The sequence below is a fragment of the Carcharhinus amblyrhynchos genome, chromosome 3 (genome assembly GCF_965287045.1).
Source record: "Carcharhinus amblyrhynchos chromosome 3, sCarAmb.v2.hapA, whole genome shotgun sequence".
NCBI classification, from domain to species: Eukaryota; Metazoa; Chordata; class Chondrichthyes; order Carcharhiniformes; family Carcharhinidae; genus Carcharhinus; species Carcharhinus amblyrhynchos.
The window spans coordinates 45,785,490-45,797,490 of NC_137326.1; the positions used below are offsets into that span (position 1 = coordinate 45,785,490).

The window sequence follows — 12,001 nt, forward strand, 5'->3', positions numbered from 1 at the left end:
CCAATCAGTACTCTGTTCTCATACAGTATTAATTGATGGCAATTCCTTGCACACTATCCTGATGAATGCAAGACAAAAAGCTTAGACAGCATGCCCCTTTTACAACAGTTCTCCAGTTTCGTCCCACCAATCAATTCTCTCTTTTGTTCAAAAAGAGAAAGAGCATGAAATCATTTTTATCACAGCGAATTATGTCCAGAGATTTAATGCCATGCTACAACATGCCTTTACACCATTGTGTCAGTATTTCTGAACTGTTTTCAACCTATTGATCAAGTTCTAATGAATGTGAACACATCCTTAACAAACCATCCTCTGCTGTTGGAGCCATGGCAAAAAATATATTTTTTAACATTTGCAGTTGATGTAATTTTATTCATTTTTAGAGGTTGGGTGGTGAAAGAGTATAATTCCCAGTTTCACAATGCACAATGTGGAATTGGCCCCGGTGATTAGCTGTTGTGCATATATTTCAATGGACAAACTAATCAGTTATGGGATAAGCTCTCAATAATGTAGAAAAATACATCATTATGGCTGTATGGTAGCTGAGTGATTATGATATAGAACTAGCAACCCTGAAATATTCAATTCTCATCCCACCATCACAAATTCTAAAATTAATCATTTAAATAATGTAATAACTTATGACATAGCAGCACAAAGCAACTATTCAAAGTTGTTAGATTGTTGCTGGTTCAGTGATGCTCTTCGGAGAGATGCCTGGTATTTTTATTCAGTCTAGATTACATGCGACTACTTTAGCCTCTCATTGTGCACTGACTCCTCATGCCTTCGAGCGATGGGAAATAAATATTGCTTCACCATATTGATGCCCATATCCCAAGATAAAAAAAAGTCATACTGCAGACAATCTGTTCTGGCAGAAAGAACCAGGAGTAGGCAATTCTGTCCTTTCTAGTTTCTCCACCACTCACTAAGATTCTAACTATTTTTCAACCTTTCTCTGCTATCCTCAGCCTCTTAATTCCCTTGGAAACTAAAAACCTACTGATCTATTTTGAGTATACTCAATTACAGGAATTCTCGATCTTTGAGGGAAGTGGATGCTCAAAGACCTGTCAAATGCCAAAGTCGGTTGACTATGCAGTGGCAGTTTACAGATTTCGGAGGCACGTCATTTGCAGGTGTATGATATCTACCTACCTACTTTCTAGTTATAAGGTATCCCCAAAACATAAGCAAATGCATATTATTTAGTTCAGCAATTAAATCTATTGCACCATGCGCATAACACCACTTGGAGAAAACTATTCATTCAGAATGCTCACGAGTATATAATAAAAGCTCATCCAAGGATACTTGGGAATCTTCCAAATCATGTGTAATAAACGAGGGTCACATCAAAGGACAAATCTTTTAACTTTAACCAGCCACCCTCATTCTAAAAGCAATTTAAAAAAACACATTTTATCCACAAATCAGTTGATATGAAGCAGTTAGGAACATCCCTTTCCAGCAGTTATTTTTAGGCTTAGGGTTTATTTTGAGTATGTGCTATTTGAAGTTACACTAAAGCAGTTAACTTGTTTTGCATGGGAAGTTCCTGGCATGAATTCAAAACACTCCACAAGAAAGAAAAATAGTCAAAAATCAAACACTGAAAATAAATGTTTTAATGCTTCTAGATTTCCAGTACTTTTTCATTTTTTACCTCTATTTAATGCTATCAGTATCCTTCCACTGTAATAAAATGTATCAACAGTGTTGGTGTAGGCTAGTTGCATTACATGTTGAAATGCGGCATTACATGGCACCTCTGATGGAAGAATTTGCTTGTCAAACCGAATAGTTCCTATAGTTTTCATGCAAGCCCTCTACATTCGAGTATTCCATTTATGTCCCAAAAATCCAACTTCGGAAAGCGGATTTTCTTTTACAAAATGGGACTTGTCCAAAACATAACTGGAGGCCTGATCATGTCGCTTTGTAGTCTCTCCCCTTTCTGGGTCAAATTCCCATTCTGCCCACTCACCTCTCCTGATCATACCCCCTTTCCTGGATATGCCACATTGTGCGCCCCTCCTCAAATTTTGAATTGTGCCATACCAGGAGTTGGTCCCCATAATCAAACCCAGGACCTCTGGACACAACACTAGAACCATGAAAACAAAATCATCTTTGCTGGATGGCTGGCTGGTGATGCCAAGGGGATGTCTGTAACTTCCTGACTCATATAAATGGAGCCTGGCCCTCAGTGTTAGGTGTGCATTCTGGTGCAGTAATAGCTTCCTGTACCTCATCCAACCAGGACTAATTCTGAGGCCAATTTGTGAAAACCAGAAGAGGTCACTATGGTTAGAACATCATTTGTTTAATGGTCTTGGCAAACTACCTCACTTCCTTTTCCCAAATCCTGAACATATAGCTTTCCCCATCTTAAGATCGTTAGATATTAATTTCATATTAAAATGCGGCATAATTCTAACATCTTCTATATTATTTAACATTCCACTCCATTTCTTTTTGATTTATTCCTGAAGGTGAAGTTTTAAATAGAAATTTTACCAAATATTTTAGAATTCAGCTTTTCAACAAACTAGTTTCATATTAATATACTTGTAAAATCTCTGGTAATACGTTCATCTCATATATCATGGATATTATTAAATTAGAAAGAATGTGGAAAAGATTTACTAGGATGCTGCCAGGATTTGATGGTTTGAGTTATAAGGTGAGGCTGGATTGACTGGGACTTTTTTCCCTTGAGCATCGGGAGCTTAGAGAGGTCTATTAAATAATGAGAGGCACAGATCAGCATCTTTAGTCAATATAGTCAACATCTTTTCCCAAAGGTCGGGGGCATGGATTTGAGAGGGGAGAGATACAAAAAGGTCCAGAGGGTCAATTTTTTTCACTCAGAGCTTGGTGAGAGTTTGGAACGAGCTGCCAGAGGCAGTAGTAGAGGTGGGTACAATTTTGTCTTTTAAAAAGCATTTAGACAGTTACATGGGTATGTTGAGTGTAGAGGGATATGGGCCAAATGCAGGCAACTGAGAGTAGCTTTGTGGTGAATACTGGGTGATGTGAACAAGTTGGACCGAAGGGCCTGTTTCCATGCTGTAAACCTCTATGACTTCTATGACTCTATCTTTGGACATCCTTTCCACCTGGCTAGCACAAAATGTGCATAACTAAAGAAGGGAAAGATTCACATATTCACAATTCCAGCTATCCCTTCAATACACTTACATTAATTTCACTCAGGATAAGAGTAATTCTTAACAATATCTCCCAACACTAGCAGAGACACGTTGTAATTAATGCCTTGGCTGTACAGTGTTCACAAGTGAAGTCAGCCACCAATTAGAACAGTATGCCTTCGAATTCATCTTTTCAAATATGAGTCCTTCAAAACTGCATCAATATAAACAATGCCAACTGGTCATTTATTTTTACAGCGAACGTTTGTAAAAGGAAAGTAAGGATACCAAGTATGTTATCACATTTTCAGCTTTCACTACAGATCTACAGGCCAGAAGGAAAACTATATTTCAGCTGAGGGATGTAAATCTGAATTTCATTTATGTTTCCAGATATGCCAAAAGAGAGGAAAATTAATTGGTATGGATAAGATTCTGTCCAGCAACTCTGTGTTCATGACATTACAAATGTCTACATTCACTATTTCTCATGAAATCATGATATATTTTTGCAGAATAGTTTGATGACTTTGCTAGAATTAAGTCAACAAAGGCAACAATGTCACAATGATTTGCAAACTGACTACACATCGGCATTAAAAGAAATCTTCCCCACTGGTCTTCAGTAGCATCAGTCTTAAAATGTTTCCATGTATGTCTGCCCTATGCATTAATAAAGTATATAATTTCCGAAGCCAACAATGCTTTTAATTTCACATGTTGCCCATAATTCCTCATCTTATTAGGGCGCATACAGAGCAAACCTGGCAAGCATACAAAGAGCCTCAAAACTAAAAACACGTTAATAACGACAGGAGTATGTGAGGTATAAAGTGTAAAGAACTCAAAATACTTTTTCTTTTGGAGAAAATAATCCTGAGATTAAAAAAGAATTCAAAATTTTAAGCAGCAAAGGAAGAACAAATAAAATGAATTGCTGCCCAAAAGCTGTCTGCTTTGTTTTTTTTCAAAATTAAATGTTATTAAATACAAGAGGCACAGGATATGAACTCATGGAAACCTGTGGAAGACATGGTGTTTTATAATGCTTTACTTCTATGGAGATTCAGACAGAAATTCCAGCATATGCAAATTCTCCCCCCATGGGCTTTGTTATAGTTTCTGGACAGAAGATCAAAGGTGAATATGCTTGGTATTTTCCATTATGGTCTCAGGGCCATGGACAAGGTTCATCCCAATTGGTGCAAACCCAGAAAAATACTCCTTAAATTACACTTAAAAAATAAACATGCAAGATATAAGCTCTAAAATCATTCGTTGTAGAAAGAAAACCTCACAACTTACATGCAAACTGAAACTTTACTGCTCTGCTCACGATTGTGCCGAAACGATTTGTCGCGAAGCACTGGTAGGTTCCATAATCTTGGGTCCTAACTGGGTTATTGATTACCAGATTGCCACGAACCAAACTATAACGGTAATTGATGTTTATGTCAATGTCTGTGCCATTTCTTTTCCACCTGTGAGACAAAAAAATACAAAAATACATCAATTTTGTCACAAAACTCAATATATTTCAAGCATGCATGAATATAGATGAATAATAGTGCCTTCAACATTAATTTTTTTAAGAAAAAAATATTCATTACACAAAGTGGAAATTAAATTAATAAATTTAAAACTATCAAATTTACGTGACTCAGATTTCATTGGTGAGTTTTAAATGTTCAGTCAAAGATTATTTTCTTTTGTTTTGTTTTGCTCCTTATTCCAACTACCACACTTAAAATTGTGCCCTACTTTCTAGTCAATCATTAGTAGCTTTCAAAGTGAATCCTGCAACTGAAATGGAAGTGAAGTGTTTTTCAACTGCACATTATTCGATGCAAGTGGGTTTTTCTATTGAACAATCCCATCTAAGCGCAAGATTGCAATAAAGCAAGCACGTAGAAAAAATGCATTCCTTTCCAGTCAAGTGTTACTATCCCAGTTGGTATTATAATTGGATGGGAAGATTGCAGAATGGAACCCCGGCTCAAAAGGCCATAATGTTTACTTTTCTATAAATAAAACATGGAGGAACAGAGTCACAGGATTGTTAATGAGTCTTACAAGGAAAAGAAACTATTATATTTGGATTATGAAACATTATTCCTTTACTCCCCACCTCTCACCATTATCTTGACAAATACACACAGATTTTAAGATTAACATGGATTACAAAGCACATCTAAAGCTACAATGGTCACATTAACACAAAGTCCCTTTTGAGCACCCAGGTTGGCTATGGTCACATACATACATTTCACTCTGAACCCATGTTAATGGCTGTGGTTTTTTTCTTCAGAATACCCCGAGATGATTGTCATGAGAGTTTCCAAACTCCATTCCCAAAAACACACATTTTAAAATCTTCATTCACAATGGTGGCATGGTAGCACAGTGGTTAGCACTGCTGCTTCACAGCTCCAGGGACCTGGGTTTGATTCCCGGCTCAGGTCATTGTCCGTGTGGAGTTTGCACATTCTCCTCATGTCTGCATGGGTTTCCTCTGGGTACTCCAGTTTCCTCCCACTGTCCAAAGATGTGCGTGTTAGGTTGATTGGCCATGCCATAAAATTGCCCCTTAGTGTCCAGAGATGTGTAGGTTAGAGGAATTAATGGGTAAAATATGTTGGGATATGGGAATAGGGCCTGGGTGGGATTGTGTTTGGTGCAGACTCAATGGGTCGAAGGGCCTCTTTTTGCACTGTCGGGTTCTATGATTCTATAATAATGCTTTACATTAACAGTTTCCATTCCAAAATCCAGTTCATGTTTTCCAAATGACTCTACTAAACAATGTTTCCATTGCACTTTTAACAGTGGGTCCACTCCAAAATTTACACTGGGGTTACTTAGACTTGACTGCTGCACAAACTCTTCTCAATTGCTTTAACTCTCGATTCCCAGACTGCATTAAAATGGCATCAAATGTTTATTTTATATCTCAAGTTTGCTTTCCCACTTTAATTCTAGTTACTACAATTGTCTCCAACTCAGAACATTGGCTTACTCTTCGTTAAGTTCTTCTGAACAACAACTTGGTCTCTGTTTAGTTAATTCCAGTCACCCTAAATACTCTTTCTGTCCCAATTCCCTAGTTTTCTGGACAGTAACTGATTCTATCAAAACCTACATCTTTGCAATTACCTTGACCATTCCAGTCTTTTTTCTGACAGAATTGAGAGATGTACACTCCCTAATGTCCTGTCTGCAACTGTAATATATTCAGCTGAAACCAAAACTTAAGAGCTATTTTTTTAACCATACAAGGGCCTTCAATTGTAAACAATGCCTGCATACCTCTGCTGGCCTATTTATTTTTCACATCACTGCCTTCTCCAAGTACAATAGAAACACATCTAACATTTACCTAGCATACACTGAACTATAGGTTTTACCCTTCCAGGCACAAAAAAATTAAACACGCTGAGAATGACACCTTATTTCTAATATTTGCCAATATAAATGTAAATCTCTTAAAACTACCCTTGTTTTCCTAAAACTGTTTCTACATTAGGGGTTCCACTCACATACACACAGGGCAGGGTAGGTGTGGGAAGATGCGGCAGCGCGGGCTCGTTGGGCCAAAGGGCCTGTTTCCCGTGCTGGGATGTTCTTTGTTTAATCAACGTAACTGCCACCAATTCCTTGCCTTCATTTTCACTCTGAAGTATGCTTAACCCAAATCTTCACTGCTTGTTTGTTGTACTCACAATTTGCTGAAAATGCGTGTTGCTGAGCCATAATTAGCAGCTTACACTGATGAATAATATGTTTACTCTCCCAATTTTATTTGTGCAACCTACAATATATTTGCAAGTCCTCTTCTCATTTCAGAAGTACTGAGTGGCTTCATTCTTATTGATACCTTGATTTTTGGAAATTACTCTCAAGTCTGTGGGAGTAACTGGCAAGGCTGGCATTCACTGCCCGTTCCTAGCTGTCTTTGAGAATGTGGTGCTGAGTTTCTTCTTCTTGAACTTCTGTGTGGGGACGTGGTGAGTTCTGGACGGTGTGTGATTTCAGTGGAGGTGATGGGGCAGGAGGGCTGAAGGGGGGAATTGATGATGTCCTCATGCACAAGGTGGCCTTGTCTTTCTTGGTGATGGAAGCTAAGGCTTGGGATGTACAGGCAGCACAGTGGCACAGTGGTTAGCACCGGTGCCTCATAGTACCAGGGACCTGGGTTCGATTCCCAGCTTGGGTCACTGTCTGTGTGGAGTTTACAAGTTCTCTCCGTGTTTGCAGAGGTTTCGTCTGGGTGCTCCAGTTTCCTTCCACATCCTGAAAGACATGCTGATTAGGTGAATTGACCCAAACAGGTGCCAGACTGTGGTGACTTGGGAATTTCACAGTAACTTCATTACAGTGTAAATGTAAGCCTGACTTGTGAATAATAAACAAACTTTAAAACTTTACTATAGAGCGGAAGGGCACAGAAGATGCTAGGGTGTTGAGAGAATGGGAGTTTCCCCAAACTGCAGACACATAGCATCTAAGAGCTGCTCACTTGCTGTCAATAAATATTGATTGCTGTTCATCCGTGGTCACCAGTTATTGTAAACTGTTAGGAAATAAAAATAGTTTTAAGGGATTTATATTTGCATTGGTACATGCTCAAAATAAGATTTAGTTTTAAGTAGATTTAATTTAATCTTTCTTTGTCTGGAAGAGTAAAACCTATTGTCAGATTCACGCTGGACAAAGGTGTTTGTGGGTGGAGTTTGGTGCCAATTCCAACTGTGATTCTGTTGTACTTAGAGAGGGCTACGGTCTGAAAAGTAAACAAACCAACAAGGCTTGCACAGCAACTGGGGTCTTGTAAGGTAGAGAAGCTTTTAAGTTTTAGTTTTACCAATTTTAATTGCAGTTGGAGATAGGTAATGAGATAGAAGGCAGCTCTCAAAACTCTTAAGTTTAAGTTTATTTATTGGTGTCACAAGTTGGCTTACATTAATACTGCAATGAAGTTACTGTGAAAATCCCCTAGTCGCTACACTCTGGTGCCTGTTCAGGAACACTGGGGGAAAATTTAGCATGGCCAGTGCACCTAACCAGCATGTCTTTCAGACTGTTGGAGGAAACCAGACCACCCGAAGAAAACCCACGCAGACATGGGAAGAATGTACAAATACCACACAGACAGTGACCCAAACTGGGAATCGGATCCAAGTCCCTGGCACTATGAGGCTGCAGTGCTAACCGCTGTGGCACTCTGTTTCCCAGCTGAGGCAGTTAGTTTTAGAAGGCAAAAGAGGGAACAAAACAGTTGGCAGAAACTTAAAGTCCAGCAAGTTAAGGACATTAGAGAAATGAAGAAAAGGTTCCCAGAAGCCCAGAGTTAACAGAACAAAGAAAATTAGGAACCAAGTCTTTCACACTTGTTTTTGAACAACTAATATCTTCAGCTGTCCTATGTGACATATTCATCTTGGAGATGAGGGGTCCTATTTTACCATTTTGATTCTAAATGCTGGGCAGGTTTGAAACTGGGAGTGTTTCAGGTCTACTTTTACTCCCGTTCTCAGGCACCCCATATGCACTCTGCCTGAAAAAATATCAGCAATTCCGAATTGTGCTGCAGGGCTTAACGTGCCTGAAATCCTGCAGCTCTGATCACCACCTCAAACTGCAGATGCGCAGAAAATAGGATAGGATACTGCTCCCCTGCCACATCGCTCCTGGCTCTCCGGCCCCACAAACATTATCCCATCTCCACCTCCATAACATTACTGGCCTCTTTCTCCCTCCACTACCCAGACCAATTGCAAGCCCCTCCCTTTCCTCCCCCCCACCACTAATCTCAGGCAGAGTGGCAACGGAATCCCCTTCCCCCCCACTGATCTCAGGCAGAGTGGTAGCGGACCCCCCCCTTCCCTCTACTGATCACAGGCAGAGTGGCAACGGACCTCCCCCCCTCCCCACCCCTTCCTCCTCACTGATCACAGGCAGAGTGGCAGCAGACCTCTCCTCCACCCTAATGATCTCAAGCAGGGAGCTGTTGGACCCACTTCCCACCCTCAGCCCCACTTGTTTCTAGTAGAGAGCACTTACCTGCTCACTAACTGGAGCACCCAAATCAGACAGTTGTACAGCATATCTGTTTTGCACCGAATCTGGTTGGGCGAACATGGTGGGAAAAGGGGATGTGCCAATAAAGTTGGGCATGCAGCCCATTAAGTCAATCTAAATGCTGCAACTGCGGATCGTGCGACTTGCCTCTTGCTCAACTTTACCAAGTTTCTGTGCCCAAAAATGGGCACAACTTGAAGAGAAAATCAGGCCCAAGAAATCTGGAAGTCTCTTGGCTACAAGTTTAGGGTAGGTCACTGGCAGTAGCAAATATAGATCCCACTGTCGACATTCAGTATTGATATGTTTATTCCAGGGCAGGATTCTTCCCAGTGTGATTCAGTTAGTACTTTCCTGAAGATTGAGATAGACTGTGTTGAATAAGGAATGTCACCAGATTCATGGCGGTGACTTTAGTCACCTGCTGGTGTCCATTTTAAAATATTTAAAACAGTGCCAGAAGCTTCCACAGGACATAGTCCATGTTTCCAGATATGCGTAGGACATTCACTGGGCATAATAGAGAGCCCTTTCAGCACACTGTGATTTTTTTTCTGGGATGTAGCCTGAAGAAGGAAAATTAAGAGACCAATTCATTATACTGGTTACTTTGGCTAAAAGGTATTTAAACTGGCCCCTTTTTAAGTACTTGAAGGTAATCCTTCGAATGTTAATGCAACAAAATGGCTTTTTGGATCTTCGTTACACAATGGTGCGGAAAGAAATAGTATTTACCATCAAGGTAAAGCACCAAGGAAAACCTACATTCTATCCAGGTGGTTGAAAGGAAAAGAAATCTCCCTTTCCACTTCAAAGTCAGACAACTTGTCATACCCAAAATTATGCTCCTGTTTTTAAATCTGATGTTCAACTCTCTCCAGGATTCCACTCCAGCCACAGAAATGTAATGGCCTTACTACAAGTCGCAAATGATATCTGGTGAGTATGGTGCATTTTCATCTTCTTTCTTATAGCCTTTGACAAGGTCAAATGTGCTTTCCCCAAGTAGCATTATCTGATTTTACCTGTCTGGTTGTAGCCAGAGGATCTTGTGCACTGGCTTCTGTTCCTGCCACTATACCATCACAATCTTTCAGTGACCCTCTTTTCTTCTTTATTTACATTTAATATCAATGTCACCACCTTTCACTCTTGTTTATCTGACATCTGTGCAGGGATTTTCCACTTCCACCCGCTGTGGGCAACACAGAAAATTTGGGCAGGCAGTCACAAGTCCACTGACTTTCAATGGGACCAGAAAATCTCAGCCCCAGTCTTAGAGGAGCTACATGCCATATAGTTAAACATCCTCAGGACTGAAACCACCAGCTTTGTTCCCATCACGAAGTCCATATGTTTGTTACTTTTTCCATCCCTACTTCTGGCCCCTGTTTCAAGATCAATTACATTGGTCACTAAATTACCATTCTATTTGGCCATATATTGTTGACCCCATATTATTTCCATTCCACATTTGAAATATCACCCAACTGCTGTCAAAATCTCATCCATGCCTTTCTCAATTCTATACTCAACTGTGCCCTTCCTTTCTTTGACAGCTTTCTATCCTCCATTAAATTTATTTTATCCCAAAATCTGTTGTTCGCATTATATGTCACACTGAATCGCACTGGCCTATCTCTGTGACCCTATTGTCATTCATTAAATGCTAATTTTGGACAGGGAATAGAGTTAAGTGAATTAGAAAAGGATGGAAAGTGGTATGGCTCAAGGGTCAGTGCTGGGTCTACTTTTATTCCTGTACAAACAGATGATTTGGATAAGCTATGAATCTCAAAGTTTGTTGGTGCCACAGTGCCAAAAGAACGAATAGACTTCAAACAGAGACGTTAACATTTTGGGCAAACAGGCGGATAATGCAAACAGATGGATGATGCAGAAGCTAATTCATTTTTGGAATTAAAATAAAGAATAAGAGTATATAATTGACGGAAAGATACTGAAAGGTGTGTGGCAATACTGAAGCTGTGATACTTAAAAATTAAAATATATAAAGCTCTTTTTAGAATTAACACACAGCACTTTAACTGTGGCTTAAAGAATGTTTCAACAAATTTAGTCTTATACTTGAACTCCTTTTGCCCATCTCCCTGTAGTAAAACTCCAAATATATTTTGATGTTTTTATTTACATTTGAGGAATTATATATGCAAAAATTTAAAAGCGTGATTTGCAGTTTGTTTCACTCGGATGATCACAGGTATGGGAAGGTTCAGTGTTGAGGAGTGACATGATACTATGATTATTTAGAAACATAGGAACATCTGAGTTCAGAGTAGAAGTTGGCAAAGTTAGCAAAATTGGATCATGGCTGATCTCTCCTTGGTCTCAAATCCACCTCCCTACTTGTTCTGCACATCCCTTTAACCTCATTTTTTAAAATTAGAAATATATCTATTTCCTTCTTAAAACAATTTAATGATTCAGATTCCACTGCGCTATGGGCAGAGAATTCCATAAATTCACCAACCTCTGCGAATACTTGTTTCTCCTCACCTCAGTGTTAAATCTACCACCTCTCAACCTATACCTGTGACTTATTGCTCCAGGTTGCCCCATTGGAGGAAAAATTTGGTCTATATTTACTCTGTGAATCGCTTTTACTATTTTATATTTCTTGATCAGATCCCCTCTCATCCTTCTTAACTAATTTTAAGCCCAAACTGTTTAATCTTTCCTCATACATTAACCCTTTTGTCCCCAACAAGGCCTAAAGTAAAGGCTGAATGGAGGTTTAT

At 39.5% G+C, this 12,001-nt stretch overlaps 1 protein-coding gene across 7 annotated transcripts in view; it reads right to left on the reverse strand.

Moving 5' to 3' along the window:
* The window catches only part of LOC145339265 (contactin-4-like), a 2,278,868-nt gene that overhangs the window by 874,022 nt on the left and 1,392,845 nt on the right, over positions 1-12,001 (reverse strand). For all 7 annotated transcript variants that reach the window (XM_080183699.1, XM_080183724.1, XM_080183676.1 and 4 more), the window contains one exon: positions 4,470-4,645. In XM_080183699.1, coding sequence (XP_080039825.1) covers positions 4,470-4,645 — 176 coding nt within the window. The remainder of the gene's footprint in view (positions 1-4,469; positions 4,646-12,001) is intronic.